The 20248-nt window shown below is 42.3% G+C and overlaps 1 protein-coding gene across 3 annotated transcripts; it reads right to left on the reverse strand.

Moving 5' to 3' along the window:
• Window positions 1-630: 630 nt before the first annotated feature.
• On the reverse strand, window positions 631-17202 carry LOC148513686 (uncharacterized). 3 transcript variants are annotated; one of them, XM_088481557.1, is made up of 6 exons: window positions 17176-17202; window positions 16356-16467; window positions 12941-13070; window positions 9171-9248; window positions 4248-4298; window positions 631-1771 (listed from the first exon to the last, which is right to left on the reverse strand). In XM_088481557.1, exons 3-6 carry the CDS (start codon window positions 13032-13034, stop codon window positions 1656-1658), a joined length of 339 nt encoding a protein of 112 aa, XP_088337683.1. In that variant the 5' UTR covers window positions 13035-13070; window positions 16356-16467; window positions 17176-17202; the 3' UTR covers window positions 631-1655. The 3 variants fall into 3 exon arrangements, 1 of the variants encoding a protein (XP_088337683.1); XR_015880152.1 differs by lacking the exons at window positions 9171-9248; window positions 17176-17202 and having other exon boundaries at window positions 16356-16757; XR_015880151.1 differs by lacking the exons at window positions 631-1771; window positions 4248-4298; window positions 9171-9248; window positions 17176-17202 and adding an exon at window positions 10722-10964 and having other exon boundaries at window positions 16356-16757.
• Window positions 17203-20248: the final 3046 nt, after the last annotated feature.

Genomic DNA, 20248 nt, shown 5'->3' on the forward strand with positions numbered 1-20248 from the left:
ACACTGAAGAGGGTGAGGAATCGGTGGATGAGGAGGATGAGGATGACATCTTGCCTCCGTAGAGCCAGTTTGTGCAGGGACAGATTAATTGCCAGCTTGTTTTGTGGGGGCCCAAACGAACCAATCATTTCAGCCACAGTTGTGTGGCAGACCCTGGCGCTGAAATGATTGGTTTGTTAAAGTGTGCATGTCCTGTTTATACAACATAAGGGTGGGTGGGAGGGCCCAAGGACAATTCCATCTTGCACCTCTTTTTTTTCTTTGCATTATGTACAGTTTGGGGCCTAGTTTTTCAATGCCATCCTGTCTGCCACTGCAGTTTCACGCCTAGATGGGTCACGTGTTTGTGCCGCCCACTCGTGTCGCTTAGCATAGTCATCCAGCTACCTCGGTGCAACCTTTTGGACATAAAAACACTATTGTGAGGTGTGAGGTATTCAGAATAGACTGGAAATGAGTGGAAATTAAGGTTATTGAGGTTAATAATAGCATAGGAGCAGAAAAACCTACAAATTCTGTGATTTTAGCTGTTTTTATTCTTTTTTTCAAAAAAATACAGATCCAAAACACAAAACCCAGAACCCAAAACACGGAAGGGTGGTTTTGGCAAAACCAATCCAGATCCAAAACACGAAGAAAGATCCAGATCCAAAACCAAAACACAAAACACGAAAAGTGGCCGGTGCACACCCCTAGTTCAGATACATCGATGTATGAGCTTCACAATAACCAGCGTAGCGTTGCCACGCCTACCTATGGGACAGAAAATCAGAGGCGTCCCATCAGCACTCATACTAACCCTTGGAGAGAGATAAAGTGGTCTGAGAGAAAAAATACCAACTAATCAGCTCCTAACTAATTTTTCAAACAGAGCCTGTAACATGACAGTTAGGAACTAATTGGATGGTACTTTATCTCTTTTTGCTTTATCTCTTTTTGCTTCCCCTTGGGAAGCCCATTCCAGAGAAGGGGAATTTGGTAGGAGATGGCAGAGCTGCTAGATTCCTTACTGGTTTTATAAATGATTATCTAAAAGTACATCTTAGTAGATAACATCTGTAAAATGCAGAGTTAAGAATTTTGATTAGATATTTGGGTAATTTGTCTAGAAAAGGTTATAATATATTTTGTCGACATTCATATTATGTCAACATGCAGCGTGTCAACATTTTGGGTGTCTACATTGTGAACATGTCAACCTTCTGTCCATGCCGATATGTTCAAGGTTGACAGTTTAACTTTCAACATTGTGATGTCGACATTATGATTACATCCCACCCAGAAAGAATATATCATCCAAGTAGGACCAGTGCTGGGTTCCCTGGCACCCCTCAGCCATGGTCACTGGGCATGTGACATCCACCCATGTCATAGGCAAACGCAGGGGGGGTTTCCGTCTGCCTGGAAACCCCCCTCCCCAGCACACACCATGACCACAATAGAAATAGTAATATAATAGAAGGTTACTAGTGCTGCATGTTCTTCTCAGTATCACAAATGAAATGATTAGCACCAACTGTGGATCTTTTAAAATGTGTCAGCCAGTAATAAATATACCTGTGCACCAACTAGGAGATGTGGAAAACATGCACTGTTAGGGGTGCACTGCTATAGACCATTAATAGGGTTAATAATTAATACTGTATAATAATACACTATCCAGTACATAAGGAGACCGATATGTACATATATGTCCAGGGCAGTACTAAGTTCTTCTGCTGCTCCCTCAGACTCCCGGACTTGCTCCCATGCTCTGGAATGGTGCCCACATCTGAAATACAAACATTCTGCTCAGACAGGATAGACCAACTGCAGCATCTAATGGCTTACTGTGATTGCTGGTCCTGTATATGCTGGAATTATGCAACACAATATACTTTGTATGTAACATATTAAAGCTGGATAAGTGCTAATTATGCCCTCTTCATGGACGGACCACACTCGCTCTAAAATCAAGCATTTGGAAACCCCCCTCTAAAAATCCTGCATTTGCCACTGCATGTTCCCATGTTTGCTCTGATGCCCGAGGTCTGTGGAGAGCAGAACGGGCGACTCGGAAGGTCAGACTGTAGTTATCTGTTTGTCCATGCTGGAAAATATATTTTTTATGGCACGGGCAGCTTGGCATGGTTCACTGGAAATGTGGTGCCCTCCTGGCATGCTTATCTGACATACCATAGCAAAATTTAACCAGCTGTGGGGCAAATTCAATAATCTGCAGTGCTTACCACGTGGGTAAAGTTCTGGGTTTAATGCTCTGAGCTATTCAATTACTAGTTAATTTCTCTGCCTGGTAAACCCATGGGTAATATACGTTAATCCATTGATTCCATGTTAAGTACATTTTTGGGTTACCCTGTGTATTAAGCCCCAGAGGGTGCATTTAACACAGATGTTTTTCTCACAGCTCCTGAGGCAGCGAGGAAAAACTACCCACGTTAAGTGCACCCTCTGTTGCTTATCACATGGGGCAGAGAGCTTTAATTGAATAGCTCATGGCTGACAATTGAATCTGCCCCTGTATGTCTAGACTGCAGGCAGTTCCGTTGAGAGCATGGCTGGGCCCGGATAATGGAGGGGGCGTGGCCTAATCACAGGAGGCGTGGCCACGCCCCCTTGAAAAAAGAAAAAATGATCACTTTTGCAGCGCCGCTGGAAGACCCCCAGCCCGGCGCTGAGCAGGGGGGGTGCGATCAGTGTGATTGCTCCCCCCCGCAGCAGCTGCGAGCAGCCTCACACAGCAGCCCAGCACAAGCTGTGTGCTGGGCTGCTGTGAGGGAAGGGGAGGGCGACGCCAGACCCGGGCCCTGCTGGGCCCCTCTAGCAAGCCCGGGTAAACTGTATCGGCGCCCCCCCCTCGGCGCCCATAACTGTAGGCACAGTCAACCTTTATTTGATTCCAAATCACAGTGGAGGGTTTTGTAGTTGCACAGCAAACAATGGCCCTCATTCAGAGCCGTTCGCTATTTGCGGTCGTTCGTTTAAAAACAAGGGGTGGCTATTCAAATGATCCGTACGCACATTGTAGTCTGTTCACACCTCTAAGTCTGAACGAGCGAGCAAAACATACGCTCGTTTATTTGTTAAAAACGCCCCCTGGCCGCTCGCATCCTACGTCATGTCCGCTATTTATTAGATTAATCGAGTACATCGACCAGCGTATGAACTGCTCGCTATTCTTGTGGTTGGTGTTTGCTACCACAAATTTGCGAGCAGTTCTGGCTCTAAAATAACCCAGTGACGTGGTCAATGACGCTGCTGTTTTAAATATACACACCCATAAAACGCCCGTTTTGACCTTTAAGCACGCCTGCGTTCGGATCTCCACTCCCCATTTTCAAGCACCATCCCCTGTTACCACCCACATACGCCTCATTCTGTCACTCAAAATAGCAGGCACTCGCTATATAGCGTACAAACGATTTTCGGCCGCACTGACTGGTTCGCGCATGCGTACTAAAAACCGTACGCATGCGCAGATGTGCAAACATCGCTCGGAACGAGCGTACTGCCGCTAACGAGCGGCTCTGAATGAGGGCCAATGGCAGCTTGAGTTGTAATGTGTATGGTGCTACTGTGGTATACCTGGGAGGGCTATAACATAAACTACCTCCCAATACTTTATTATTGGCATTAGTATCAGCTGTATGTTGCACTTTCTGTCCATGGAAGTTAAACAGTATTTATTTCTCTAGAGAGATTCCAGTTTGGAATACATTTGGGATGTTGGAATGTTTTTATGCAACTAAAATGAAAGATTAGGATTAAACAATATTCCCAAATATCAAAATTTGATGTCAGATTAGTGTTGGTAATTCTCTAATTAGTAGATCAGGTGTGAAAATTTAAAGTTTAGTCTTCATCCCAAATAAAATGGATACTGCTTCTGTGGTGTTATATTTAAGGCCAGGGAGGCTTGAGATGTGTACATACAGTATTGTAGATTATGTGTAATATATATAGACCTGATTTATGATTGTGAGTGTGTCATAGAGAAAATATATAACCAGGGCATACTCTCATGGTCAGACAAGATATTCTAATAATTGTAATACTATCTTAGAGAATTTATATGAAACACTTATATTTATATACTTAAAAATATATTTATAGAAATGAAGCCATAGAAATACTATTATATAATCCATATCCATTTCACAAAAAATTTCTGAAGAAAAAGGTTTGTAGACACTGAAACGCGTCACAAGATTGTAGGAAAGTAACGTCCATACCTGAAGGTGTTTTACCTTTATTATCACCAAGACCCTCAATCTGCAGGAGCAGGTCACTAGGTTGAGCTGTGGATGAAAAGAAGGATCATTGACCGGCAAAAAATAAATTTCATTGTAGGTTTTTATCACTACAGAATGTAAATAGTGCTGTATCTGTTGTCTAAAGCCAAATTTAGACAGAATAAGGAGATTTTGTTTCATTTTGTAAAAACTGCTGATTTGAGGCTGAACACATTTGTCTGCCACTTTGGATAACATGGACAGAAAAGAGATCAGATGATATTTAGAAATAATGCTTCTGTCACCACCTTTGTGGACCCCTATGATTCTATCCATTTTCCATGCTTTGAGAATTTCCCCAGATGAAGTACAGCTTAGTAGGAAGGCAATAGCCTTAGTAATGATGAGGGCATTGAGGTGCAGGAGCTTTGATTGAAACTAATCAGTTGGTTCTTTTGTTTCATCAATATGAGCTCACATGCAACCTCCCAATTCACAATCTGGAATATATGTGAATTTTTGTGATAATTTGTTGGGGAAAATGTGGTAAGACCTGTCCCACTTTCCTAGAGCTTACAGAGTCACAATAGTGATCACAGTGGCCAGTGGTAAAGTTAGCAGGTGTAAGATCCTTTTCTCCATAATTACATTGAATAGGCTCAAGTTGCAAACACACCTATATAGAGTTGGGATTTTTTTTTCTGCTATTCTTTTATTGAAAAACACTCTAATCTGTGGACAATCATTGGTGACCATATCATCCTATTTTATTGTTATGAGCATTGTGACAACCCCTAATGAAGTCTCATAAGGAGACAAAATGCGCAAGGTAAAAAGTCTCTGAGATCACTATAAGGAAACACAATCGAATTCTGAATCCTAGAATAAGGGTGGAAACAACTTATACCTTGAGAGTGGAACATCTGCAACTAACTGTGATGTGATTTGTATTGTGAAAGTGTGTTTTAATAAAAAAAAATTTTTTTAAATATTCAAATTGTAGTATTGGGTTTACAGCCCTATCTTGTTTGTTGGGGCAGGTTTGCAACTTCCAGGTACTAGATTCTTCCTAGAACAATGTAATCCTTGTCAGTCACCAGAAAATCTTCAGATAATCAGCTAGGAAACAGAGAATACCAGTTTTAGTGTATCTTATTTGTTCCCTCTAGTCTTTTTTTTTTAACATATATATATGTACATATGTGTGTATGTATATGTATATATATATATATATATATATATATATATATATATCCATTGTAGAGACCGGCACTCAACAGCTACCCAGGTGCACATCCCATTGGGTCAGGAACAACCCATGAAACAATTTTAAAAAGTCGACAGCACTCCACAGGGATTTACAGCCAAGTAATCAAACAGCAAAACGATTTATTCCAACATTTCAGATAAACACCTTTCTACAAGGGTAATATACAAGTGAACAAAACATAACTTATATACAAACTCCATCATGTGCACGCTCCGTGGCCGAACCTCCCCACTTCCGGGAGATCGCGCGATGATGTCAAGCGTCACCTGGTCATATGGAGACCCGAACAATGTAGCCAATCAGTGTAAGTGTATATACCATCACCATGACAATAGAACAACAACTTTATGAACACTTGCCAATGCATGGCAATTTACATCATATAAACAGATGGCTAGGTAGAGTATCAATACGGAGGTAGCCTGAAAGCCATCCTAGTTTGTTAGTAATAGCATCGCTAATTAATGACCTGCTTTAGAAGATCCTGGACAACTTATCAATATTTAGACAGTATAGAACCAGTGTGGCATGCTGCCATAGGTGGACAGATTGCTCAGTAAAACATAAATATGGAGGTGGCCAGACAGCCATCCTTCCAATAGTAATACAGGTTGAGTGTCCCATATCCAAAATGCTTGGGACCAGGGGTATTTTGGATAACGGAATATTCTGGATTTTTTAATAATTGCATACCATAATGAGATATCTTGGGAATAGGACCCAAATATACACACAGAATGCATTTATGTGTTATATACACCTTATACACACAGCCTGCAGGTAACTTTAGACAATATTTTCAATAATTTTGTGGCTCAAAATTTGTGTACAGAAATGAAATTCATTTATGTTTCATATACACCTTGTACACAAACCCTGAAGGTAATTTTATACAATATTTTTAATAATTTGTGCCTTAGACAAAGTTTGTGTACATTGAACCATCAAAAATCAAAGGTTTCATTATCTGAGTCATGCCAAAAAAATTCTGTATTTCTGAATATTCCGTATTTCGGAATATTTGGATATGGGAGACTCAACCTGTATAACTGAAAAAAAAAACAGTCCACTGATTGGCAGCCTGCTTTCAGGGATTCCGGACACAACTACCACATCGTATACCCCGATCGGATTATGTCACAAATCCCTAAAATAGTTCACGGGACATAAATGGAGAGAAAAAAATGCATATTCTTTGGGAACAAAAATGATATACGAAATTCATAATCACTATTTGCATTAAACCAGTAGTCACAACAAAGGCTCTTACTGGAAACATGACAGACTAAGACTCTCATTGAGACCATTTAGGGATACTGAGTTGAAATGGTAAATCCAGCATGCCTCTAATTGGAGGAGCCTTTTTGCTTGATCTCCACCTCTTGCTGACTGGGAGACGTTTATACCTAAGGGTTGCTAAAGAGTGCCTAGCTGACACAAAGTGTCTGGCCACTGGTTGCTCGCTCTCTTTACCCTCCAGTGCCAACCTAATGGATGACCTATGTTGGGCTGCTCTCTCTCTAAAGGAGCATATCGTTTTGCCAACATATGCCATTCCACATGGGCACTTAATGACATATATCACATATTTACTTGTACATGTTAACACATGTTTATTAAAGATTTTTTTTCCTGAAAAAGGGTGTGTTATATACAGTAAGTGAAGAATTCCATGTGCCGACATGTTGCACATCCAGTGCATTTGTAGCAACCAGGCGCCCATGCCAAAATATGTTCAGGTTTTGCAGAAGCTCCACTGGTTACGTAATTTTTCACTAGCCAATCTTTTAGGTTCTTTCCTCTCCTAAAACAATTCAACAATTTTTTTGTCATTTAATGAGGGAATACCAGCATCTGATTTAACTAGTGGCCACAATTTCTTGGAGTTTTTTCTAACCAACAAGCTTGCTAGAGAAAAGTGGGAGACAAAAGGGAGGATATTCTTGGGAACTGCCATTTTCTTCTCTAGGCTAACATTACGCGGAATAGATACAGTAATACCCTTGCTTTAGCATCTTGCAAATCCGAGTGCAGGTAGCCCAGCTCCAAAAATTTCCTTAACATTGTATCAATCTGGGTCTCTACCTCTTTCTCATGACTAGTGATTCTCCTAACCAGGAGGAATTGAGAAAAGGGGAGACCCATTTTTCATAGCCACTGGGTGGGAGCTTTTAGCATGTAACATCGTAATCATGTCAGTTGGTTTAGAATAAAGACTAGTCCCCAAGCCCGTACCCGACCTATAGATGAGCATATTCAAAAAACTCACTGATGTGCTGCTACAAACATGAGTGAATTTAATGGTCTCATCCATCGTGTTGATCACCTTCATTTGCACATCAAATTCATCAATATCCCCAAGCAATATAACCAGAATATCATCTATATATCTGTTAAAGAAAATTAATTTCTCAGAGAAGATGTTGTTCTCAAGGAATAATCTCTGTTCAACAGCATACATGTATGCTATGGCGAAAGCCGGGGCTACATTAGAGCCCATAGCACATCCTTGGAGTTGTAAATAATATGAACCATCAAAATAAAAATAGTTCCTTTTTAGAGTCGTTTCAAGGAGTGTCACAAAAAATTAAACATCTGGACCTTTGTACAAGGGATTACTCTCCAATAGTGTTCTGACTGTTCCCACAGGCCCTGGTCATGGGGGATGTTTGCGTAGAGGCTCACTACGTCTATACAACAAAGCAAAGTGTCCTCTGGGAGGTGGAAGTGGCGATCGAGCAAAAAGGCTCCTCCAATTAGAGGCATGCTGGATTCACAATTTCAACTCAGTATCCCCAAATGATCTCAATGAGAGTCTTAGTCTGTCATGTTCCCAGTAAGATCCTTTGTTGTGACCACTGGTTTAATGCAAATAGTGATTATGAATTTCGTATATCATTTTTGTTCCCAAAGAATATGCGGTTTTTCTCTCCATTTATGTCCTTTAGGGATTTGTGACATAATCCGATCGGGGTATACGATGTGGTAGTTGTGTCCGGGATCCCTGAAAGCAGGCTGCCAATCAGTGGGCAGTTTTTTTTCAGTTATATTACTATTGGAAGGATGGCTGTCTGGCCACCTCCGTAGTCATGTTCTACTGAGCAATCTGTCCACCTATGGCAGCATGCCAAACTGGTTCTATACTGCCTAAATATTTACAAGGTGTCCAGGATCTTCTAAAGCAGGTCATTAGTTAGCAATGCTATTACTAACAAACTAGGATGGCTTTCAGGCTACCTCCGTATTGATACTCTACCTAGCATCTGTTTATATGATGTAAAATGTCATGCATTGGCAAGTGTTCATAAAGTTGTTCTATTGTCATGGTAATGGTATATACACTTACACTGATTGGCTCCATTGTCAGGCCTCCGTATGACCAGGTGACGCTTGACGCCATCGCGCGATCTCCCAGAAGTTGGGAGGTTCAACCACGGAGCGTGCACATGATAGAGTTTGTATATAAGTTATGTTTTGTTCACTTGTATATTACCCTTGAAGAAAGATGTTTATCTGAAACGTTGGAATAAATCGTTTTGCTGTTTGATTACTTGGCTGTAAAATCCATGTGGAGTGCTGCCGACTTTTCTAATTTATATATTACTAACTGGAGTACCCGGCGTTGCCCGGGATTTTAAGAATGTTTGTTTACACATCATCCAACAAACCTCTCCTTAGGCAGGCCTCACGAAAAGTGTGACAAACTTCCCCATCCACAGTCCTAAGGTCTTTGAAGGAAGTAGGACCTGTAACGATGTAAAGCAAACTTCGGAGGATAGAAGCAATTAAAATGTGTCGGATGTACAGTATAAACACGGCCAAGAGCTTCTGTTGCTCTGATACCAGGATGACTGTGCACTTCCTGGTTGCTGGATCACACTATGAAATGCACAGTAACTATTTCCAGTTCCTTGTGCAGCTGTTTCCGGCATTCAGGGTCTCCACAGTGTATAAGATTCATCCAATCGGTTTTACCCTTCAGGAGCTGACAAAGGAATGAACCGGAAGTAGCCTCTGTGCATTCCATAGTGCGGTCCAGCAACCAAGGAAGTAGACAAAAAAGTTTGGTAGCCACTGTTGACACCATCTAGTTGTGTAAGCTGATGCATGAGCAAGTATAAATAAAAATTTGTGCTGCAGAGCTGCGTTTTTGCATCCCAGTATAGTTGCCATCTTTATGGGCCTGACTGTAAATCAGATGGATCTCTCCTCATGGATGCAGATAGCAATTTTTACCAGATTCAGACTCATAATAAGCCTGGCTTAATATCAGCAGTGGTTTCTCAGTGTTTGTTTGCTGATTGTGTTGGCAGTGCAGGGGTGTTCTCAATGCAGGGTACCGGCGATGTCGGCAGTGCGGGGGTACCAGTGGTGTCCTCAGTGCAGGTTTGCTGACTGTGTTGGCAGTGAAGGGTGTTCTCAATGCAGGGTGCCGGCGATGTCGGCAGAGCGGGGGTGCCAGCGGTGTCCTCAGTGCATGTGTGCTGAAAGTGTCGGCAGTGCAGGGGTGCTGGTGGTGTCCTCAGTGTGAGAGTGCCAGCAGTGTGGGGGTCGCTAAGGGTGTCCTAAGTATGTGGGGCAGCATTGCAGGGGTGCCGGCAGTGTTGGCAGCGGTGGTGTCGGCAGCGGGGGATGCTGGCAGTGGAGGTGCCGGCGGTGTCGGCAGCAGGGGGCGCCGGCGGGGTCAGGCAGCGAGGGATGGCGAGTGCCATCTTCTTTTGCTTCCTGTGTGCATATTAAATTGGCTTAACGCTGATTGACTGAGAGCCGTGACAGACAGCTCTCTCAGCCAATCAGCGTTAAGCCCGCTCAATACAAAACCTCACAACCTGACAGCGGTATCGCGAGGTTTTGCCTCGAGTGAGGGATCCGGGACAGGCAGGGAGATCCAAGCTTGGCTCGAATCGCCCCAGATCCCCGAAATTCAGGTGGGTTCGGTTCTCTGTGAACCAAACCCGCTCATCCCTAATAAATTCATACAGCATTTAAAAGGTACTGTAAACTCCATGTGAGAGCCATAGTAAATGATGTTCAGAGACTTAGATTATATGCTACAGAATAAAATTCCATAATTCCTTAGTATGTAGCAAAATGCATGTTATAAAATCAAATTATGAAATGAAACAAAAATACAATTTTAATATTTTTATTATTGACCTTGCAGATGGCCCAAGAAGAATGGTGTCCAAATCTGCATCTAACAATAAACCAAACAGGACAATGCTGTTATTCTTCTTTGGTGTTTTAGGTGTAGAACCATGAGAGATCTTGGCTTGTAAACTGTGGGCTAAATCCTTTTCTAATTCCGGACCTGACTTGTAGAGGGTGAATGCTATGCAAAAATTGTGGCTTTTAATTATTTAAAAATTAACAGTAATTCATTTCAAATTCAAATTTTTTTAGTTGCCTCTGCCGTGTTTTAATATGCTCGTATGTAAAATTTCACGATCTTGGCTTGTAAACTGTGGATTTGTATAGAAAGACAGAAGGACAAATTTTCATTTTTATATAGTCGATATATATTCAAAGAAATTATGTGGATTTGGCCCCAGTAAAAACTCACAGTAAATAATTAATAAGTGTTCTCAAAATAAATAAATAAATTTGTTGAATGCAGATAAGCCCAGAACTAGTGCTTTTAATGGGCGTCAGCTCCATGTCAATAATATGTAGTATTGGTGATCTACTACCTTACAACAAGAAAAGAAAGAAGGAGATTGACTCTGGGCGACAATTCCGCTTAGTGTATATAAAGTGCTATTGTGTAAGGTGTAAGGTGCATTCCATATATTGAATTCAATAAAAACTATATTAATAATTGATATCAAAGTGATAAGTGCAAACAACTGTGCTATATATAAAGTGCTATTGTGTAAGGTACATACCATACAGTAAATAATTTAGTAAAAACTCTGTTAAAATATTACTATCAGAGTACTAAAATCAGAACATTACAATGAATAATTAAAAATGTACAGTTTATTACAAGGAACAAAACAATAGAAGATAAAAAATATCAGAGAACCCCTATATAGTAGAGGACTCCTAAACTACAACACGGTATACACAAATAAATAAAGATGATAAAAAATATTTAAGAGGAGAGTAAATAGTAGCTTATCTGAGTCAAGGTGTAAAGGAATAAGCATTTCCCAGTACAAGAGGTAATAGGTCCAACGAGTTTCGTCTGCTGACTTCTTTATATATATATATATATATATATCTATATATCTATATATATATATATATATATATATATATATATATATGCAAATAATGTACCAGGGTGCGCATCCATATTGATCCATAATAACCAGTATTCATTGAAGAACCCAACCTTGAAGAACCATTAGTTTGTAAAATTAATTATTTCCTTTTTCTGGTGACAGTTTGTGGGAGACAAATCCAACTTATTTTCCTCTAAAAAGAAGCCCTCTCATCAAACATACACAAATAGATGCAATCAGTCTTTATAATTTTATAAAATCCATTTGATGTATTTTTAAAAAGATAAAAAAAGTTTTTTCTTACATCACACACAGCACTCGTGGACACCATTAAACTCTCCTCAGGGATCTGTGAACTTTGTGAATACACAGTTTGTTCTTCAGCCTTAGTGTTATGTTTGTGCACTGATTTGTCTGTTTTAAATGTGACACATCTAGACTAGCGAGATGGTGTTGCATGCGGGGTTACAGAAGATGCCTCTGTGTTTGGCTCTGCCTTTTGCAATAGGCATTCTAGTGCATGAAATGAGGTGCCCTTCCTTAAGGTGGGTACACACCATAAAGATATATCTGTAGATGATCGTTGTTCATACACACTGAAGAACCATCACTGTGGTCCTGCTAGCCGGTGGTCGCCCCCCCCCCCTCTCCCCGCCCCGCTAAGACCTGCTAGATGCATTGTCCCTGCCGCAGCCGCCGGATCCTGTGCGCCCCCTCTGAGACCTGCTAACCGACTAGAGCCCCCGCGACTGTCGATGTTGATCGACAGCTCGCCCCGTTTTGTAGGCGAGTAGGGGGGGTGGCTGACCAAACGGAGGCGTTCCCGAAGGAACGCCTGCCATGTGTGGGCGACCCTATGTCAGTAGTGGACTTCCTGCTCTATTAGAGCAGGAAGTCCACTCGTGGTTGCGAGACCGGAGACCCTACCACAGGGTCTCCTCGCAAGCACGATGGTCGCGACAATCACGACTATCTCTTGCCCACTCGCGCTAGCGAGCGGACAGGAAAATAAAAAAAACTCCCCGCCCTGATTCAGAGCGTGCGCTCGCAAATATCGAGCAGCTCTGAATCAGGCCCAAAGTTGGATTGTATGCTTAAATGTCAAAGGAAAGGTAAAAGTAAAAAAAAAAAAAACATACACGTGTTTTCTGTCAAAAAATATTTCAAAAGTTCTACTGTGTACGAAACACATAGGGACAAGGACTACTTACCTCCCCTTATCTCCCATTTCATGAGGATATGGACTTTTTGGACTATCATTGATTCCTTGATGAAATTGTTTCTTGTGGACTTTGAAAATCCCATCCCAAGAGGAGACCTCCGATTTTGTGTGTGCCAGCACTATGGGATACAGATAATCATATTTCAAGTACACATTTTTTTGTTTTTAATCATTGAAGTGTTTTAAAAACACACTGCACCATGTGGATATATTTCTTTGTATCCAAATAATCTGCTGAGGAGACCAGTTGACTGCAGGTATATGGTGGACAAAGATACACTGAGATGAGATGAGATCTTAACTTGCTTCTCCATGGTTATCTTGCCACTGGCAACCTGAGAAGCACCTCCATGATATTGACCTCTATATCTAACTCGAGAAATGCATTTTCCCAAAAGTGTATCCTTAGGTTTAGTGACTTTGCCAGTGACTTTGCCAGTTTGAAGCATGACTTTAACATAAATCAATCTGCCATTATCTCTCCACTCACAAACTGGTAGCCTTTGAATGCATCTCAGCATTCCTACAAAATAAGAAAGTTTTTAATATTTTTCTAGTCTTGCATGCAAAATCCTCTAATTCTTGATTTCTTGACCCATCCTTTCACAACAGAATAAACTGAGCAATCCCCATCTACAGTACCAGGAATAAGAAAGGCCCTATTAGTGACTATAAACAGGAATTAAGACAATTTGAGAGATTATCTCCTGGTGGCCTGGTCTTTGCAATGATGTGTAGAAGTTTGTCTCAACTAAATTTGCAACATAAAACCTTTCGTAAGTCACCTACAGGACTTTATTGTCCCTACCTGTTCACAAAAAGCCATGGACTCATACAGTATATCATTCGTATAGACTTGGTTCCCAGAGAACCAAAAACAACCAAATTTAAGGGTTCCAAGTCGAACCGAGTCTGAGTTCGGAATCACTTTTGGGTACTGAGTCAAACCGAGTCCCGATTTGGATCTTCCTGCAATTGGGAACTCAGATTTTAAAACCGAACTCGGCTTTTGGATTGCATGTAAACAGGTCAATATTATTACATTTTTGCTGGGTTTTTTAAATATATATTTAAAAAAAAATCCAAAACCAAAATACGTGAGGGTGGTTTTGCAAAACCAAAACACGAAGGTGAATCCAGATCCAAAACTGAAACGGAAATCAAAACACGGGGGTAGACGTCCAACAGGAGGCGTGCATAACAATTGAATCGCCCCCATGGAGTGCAATTTGTGCCAAGACTACGGATACATGTTTGCCAGAGAACTGGAGTTCCATATAATTTTTCTCTTGTTCGTATGCTGTCCATAATTTAAACTGGAAACTCCACTGAGGCAAATGCAAATAAATAAATAGACTCTAATATATTGGCACTATATAAATAATGTAATAGTAATGATAGTAAAAATATCCAGGTGTGATATTATAACAATGTTGTTGTTTGTTGCTCTCTATAATAATGTTGGCAGACCAGTAGATCGCAGGCAGCATACATGGCATAGCCTTAATTTAGTCTTTCAAAAGAATATTTTTTATTATTTTTGCAACACATATATTGTTTTCTGGTAAGTGAAATGTGGGCGTTGTTGCTGGTTTGTGCTTTCCCTTTAGTGCTTGAGACTACAACCTGCATAAAGGTGTTTATCTGAAAGCTCTGCTTCCGCTATCACATTTCATGGTCAACGTGTGGTTTTGTTTATATTTTGTTATTATACGCTTAAACTTCTCTGTAGCAAGTGTTAAGTTGGTGGTTTAAACTTGAGGCACGTAGTCAACTGTAAGACTGAGGCATGGTCATATTTATTGCTCTGAGCACCTTTTTTTCAATTCAAAATTGTAAATAGGTCACTGATATATTCTTTTTAAATATTGTAACACGTGCAACAAAATATACTACGTTTAGATGTGTCGGACAGGGGCGGAGGGCGTGGAAGCAAACGCCATCTGGAGATGGCGAATGCTCCAGCAGTCAAGCTCTGAAAATATTTTATTTTTGGAGCTTGATGAAATTAGGTCCCCATAATAATGTATGGGGACTGCGGGACAGATCGGGGCTGAAATGTATCAGTGATCAGTGATATCTCCTGCATTACCACTGAATAGCCCCGATCCTTACTTTCTACAAAAATAGGTGAGTATGAATGGAACCTCGAGTGACGGTATATCCAGGCTTGCCTACCCTCCCGATTTGGTCGGGAGCCTCCTGAATATCGGGTGCCGCTCCCGACCTCCCGGGAAAGGCAGTCAAGCCTCCCGGCTGCTGCCTGGTCCTCCGACTACCTACTGTAAACCCCTGCAGTTGGAGGCCCGATGACGCGATTGGTGCTAAATCACGTCATGGTGGCTCCGCTCCCTGCTTCACAATGCCTTTATTTTCAACATCGTGAGGAGGGGGCGGGGCCACAATGACGCTTTTGTGTGGCCCCGCCTCCAACACGGACCCATTGCCCGGCCACACTCCCCACTGTTTGCAGGCATTCAGCTCCCTCCCGGAAGGAGGGAGCTGAATGTCGGCAAGTATGGGTGTATCTGCAGTCTGTGTTTTCAGTGGGGTTGTTTGTGTTAGGTGATGCTGGATGCTATAAGGAAGTTCTGCATCTATACATCTAAGTACACCACTGGTACTAGGTTTACACAATATTCAGGCTCTGATTTATCCTTCTAAAACATACATTCTTCTTCACCAGGATGGTGTACTGTATTCAATAAATATAAATGTTTTAACCTAACTGAAATTTAATATTTTATGGTGCCTGATTCTAGCTTTGGTTTCACACTGGGAAACTCTTTAGGGTATGTCACCAGTATGGCGGCCATCTTGAAGTCGGCCATCTTGGATGCAGCTCTAATTTTTTAATTGGGAAGGTAGTCACGTGACATATCAAACAGATGCAGAATTTCACAAGAAAAACAATGGTGCTCTTTGCTTTAATGTATCTTTATTCATTCTCGAGTTGCCATTGTCATTAATGCCACTACCTGCAAAAGAAAACTCAGTTAAAATGTGAGAATGAATAAAGATACGTTAGAATTAAGAACACCATTGTTTTTCTTATGAAATTCTGCATCTGTTTGATATGTCACTATTAGGTGCTGGATTAATATTTTCTTACTCATTTCCTTTTTTCCATACTTACGTACCACCCTGTATAATTATATACTATATATAAATATATATATATATATATATATATATAAAAATGCAGCAGGCTTGGCACTCATCCTCCAATCACCAACAGTGGGTGCCCTCCGCAGTAAAACAGATACAGTCAATAAGCCGGAACGGCGGCACTCTCTTAATAATAAATGTTACAGTCGGGTTAAGAAACCTCTGTGGTTTACTTCAACGTTTCAATCGCTTAGGATTTTCATCAGGAAGCAAATACAACAAGTAACAGCACTTACCTATATACAAAACAAAGACACCTCTCGTGCAGCCTGTTCCATCCCTCGATGCGTGCGTCTGACGTCAACGCGTCGCACTACGTCGCGGGCGTGACGTCCGACCTTCACATCTCTATGGGAACGGAAACAACAATATCTGTGTAAATACTACCTCCACCAAACATATACACACAGGTCAAAATGGCTAAGGCGACAGTACATGATAAAAGTGTCCAAACAAGTGGACTAAAAAATGTACAAATAATGCAGCAACAATACATATCAGCAAATATTAAACACATAACACATATGACTATGACGAGATACCACATGAAAAGATGTGCATGCTTAATCAAAACAAGACAGAGATAGTGTCTCTTTAAGACCATGTGGCTGCAGTGTATTAAGGCGATGGATCCAACGTGCCTCCATCTGTAACAGCAATCGAGCCCTGTCACCACCCCTCTGATTATCCTTCACATGATCAATCATCTTATAGCGTAAAGTCGATAAATTGTGTCTACAGGCTTTAAAATGTCGACTTTACGCTATAAGATGATTGATCATGTGAAGGATAATCAGAGGGGTGGTGACAGGGCTCGATTGCTGTTACCAGGGCCGCCATCAGGGGGGGACTGCCTGACTTTAGTCCCGGGCCCGGACACTCGGGGGGCCCACCCGCCACTATCCCCCCATCCGGATCACGGTGGAAGAGGCCGTCCACACCCAGTACTATCCCTCCTCGGTCGGGCCCCAGGCCGCTGCTGCACAATAGAGTGAGTGACTCATGAGTCACTTCTCACCCAGCCCAGCCGCCCTCCTACTCCGCCTCCTAACTTACCTACTGGCCGGCGCTCCTTCAATAAAGTTTTCTCTTGTTCGCTGATGCGTGCGCGTCGTGACGTTATGACATCACGCCACGCCGCTGAACAAGAGAGGACAGAGGAGCTGCAGAGTGCGGTTGGTGTGAGGACTCCTGAGGAACTGCCCGAAGCAAAGGGAGAGAAGAAGGAATGAAGGAAGGAAGGAGTGAGTGAGGTAAGTTAAGTTAAGTGTGTGTCCTTTATCCCAGAGTCCCAGACCCAGGCCATTGATGCAGTATTCAGAGACAGTGGAGACAGCATGATGGGTCTGAGTCTGGGAGAATCAGACTGTCCCTGCTCCTGGTGCTCCATGGATTTCTCCCCATGCTCCCTGGCAGGCTCCAGTTAATTTTAAAATGCCCCAATTTTTTAGATGTGCTCTAGCCTCTATAATATAATATTCAGTCTTTTACAATTTTTTTTTATTGAGTATGAATAAGTTAGTGGGGGAATGGGGGTTGTGGGAGGGAGTGGGTGAAGGGAGTTATGGGGGAAATGGGGTTGAGGGGGGCCCTGCCTATTTTGGCAGTCCCAGGCCCTACCATTTCTGATGGCAGCCCTGGCTGTTACAGATGGAGGCACGTTGGATCCATCGCCACTGCAGCCACATGGTCTTAATGAGACACTATCTCTGTCTTGTTTTGATTAAGCATGCACATCTTTTCATGTGGTATCTCGTCATAGTCATATGTGTTATGTGTTTAATATTTGCTGATATGTATTGTTGCTGCATTATTTGTACATTTTTTAGTCCACTTGTTTGGACACTTTTATCATGTACTGTCGCCTTAGCCATTTTGACCTGTGTGTATATGTTTGGTGGAGGTAGTATTTACACAGATATTGTTGTTTCCGTTCCCATAGAGATGTGAAGGTCGGACGTCACGCCCGCGACGTAGTGCGACGCGTTGACGTCAGACGCACGCATCGAGGGATGGAACAGGCTGCACGAGAGGTGTCTTTGTTTTGTATATAGGTAAGTGCTGTTACTTGTTGTATTTGCTTCCTGATGAAAATCCTAAGCGATTGAAACGTTGAAGTAAACCACAGAGGTTTCTTAACCCGACTGTAACATTTATTATTAAGAGAGTGCCGCCGTTACGGCTTATTGACTGTATATATATATATTATATATATATATATATATAACCCATCGATAGGTACGGCACACTCCATCCATAATAATATAGCTGCCAAGGTGCCCGTAACATTAAAGCATGTAAGTATCCAAAAACGGCACCCAGCGGACTTAAAAAAGCAACTCCATACCACCTTGGTAGCAACGTTTCGGGCTTTATTGTCCTTCGTCAGGCTGCGATGTTTGTGCAGCCTGACGAAGGGCAATAAAGTCCGAAACGTTGCTACCAAGGTGGTGTGGAGTTGGTTTTTTAAGTCCGCTGGGTGCCGTTTTTGGATACTTATATATATATATATATATATATATATATATATATATATATAAAGGCACAGCATAAGCTGCATGCAACCGACCGACACACAGTTGAGACCACATCCGCAAGAAATATCCCTTAAACTAGGTCACTGTACTGGAGAACCTGTGCTCATTGTAGCCTGTAGTATGGTTAACTATATGTGAATATAATAATTAGGGGTGTGCACCGGACACTTTTCGTGTTTTGTGTTTTGGTTTTGGATCTGGATCTTTCTTCGTGTTTTGGATCTGGATTGGTTTTGCCAAAACCACCCTTCCGTGTTTTGGGTTCTGGGTTTTGTGTTTTGGATCTGGATTTTTTCTTAAAAAATAAAAAAAACCGCTAAAATCACATAAATGGGCCTTTTTTTGTTCCTACGCTATTAATAACCCCAATAACATTAATTTCCACTCATTTCCACTCTATTCTGAACACCTCACACCTCACAATATTGTTTTTAGGCCAAAAGGTTGTACCGAGGAAGCTGGATGACTATGCTAAGCGACACAAGGGGGCGGCACAAACACGTGGCCCATCTAGGAGTGGCACTGCAGTGGCAGACAGGAAGCCAATCAGCGTTATGGTGCCCATTTGCATGTAGCACGAACCCGGGAGATCCGTGCTACATGCATCTGTGTGATTGGCACAGAGCAATGACAGGTCCGTGAGACCCGTCTGTGCTGCTGTGGTAAAAAAAAAAAAAAAACCTGTGTAAAAAAAGAAAAAAATGGCGTGCACCCCCCCAAAAAAGAGCAACCAGCCCCGGGCATTAGTAACCCAGTGCTGGGTGTGCTTAAATACAGGGGACAAACGACGTAGGGGTCCCCTGTACTTAAGCACAACCAGCACCGGGCTAGTCAGAACCAGCGCTGGTTGCCAAAATACGGGGGACAAACGACGTAGGGGTCCCCTGTATTCTGCGCAACCAGCTCTGGGCTCTGATCCGGTCCTGGTTCTGGAAATATAGGGGACAAAAAATGAGTAGGGTTCCCCTGTATGTTCCAGAACCAGCACTGGACTTTTTCTAGCGGGGGGCTGATGCCACAGCCAGGGGAGCCCTTTCACCGGGCCCCCCAGCCGCAGCATCAACCCTGACCGCTAGTCAGCCCAGGCCGGGGATCCCTGGAGAGCTGGGGACCCCCCCAATAAAGGGGTCACCCTCTCCAGGGCACCCCAGGCCCAGGCTGATAGCCCGGCGCTATCCCCGCCACCCCTGGTGGTGGTGGGTGGCGGGTTGATTGTGTGGTGTGGTGTAAATAAAGAATATCAAACATTGTCTTTACAAGTAGAACTGCAAGTCCCAGCTAGCCTGCCCCGCATGCTGGTACTTGGAGAACCACAAGTACCAGCATGCAGGGCATTAAGGGCCCACTAGTACCTGTAGTTCACCTGTAAAAAAAATGTTTAAAAAAACACAGGACACACACACCGTGACAGTATAAGTTTATTAAACATACATACACACACACACATGTACACATACTCACCTATGTAACCTGTAGCATCGGTCCACTTGTCCGGTAAAGTATCCCTAGGGGACCTGTGAAAAAAAACATACTCACCATCTCCTATGCGAGGTTCTGTCCTCTTCGTTCCAAAGTAGGCATCCCCGGACTTG

The sequence above is a fragment of the Taudactylus pleione genome, unplaced genomic scaffold, assembly GCF_031769625.1.
Source record: "Taudactylus pleione unplaced genomic scaffold, aTauple2 ptg000274l, whole genome shotgun sequence".
NCBI lineage: Eukaryota > Metazoa > Chordata > Amphibia > Anura > Myobatrachidae > Taudactylus > Taudactylus pleione.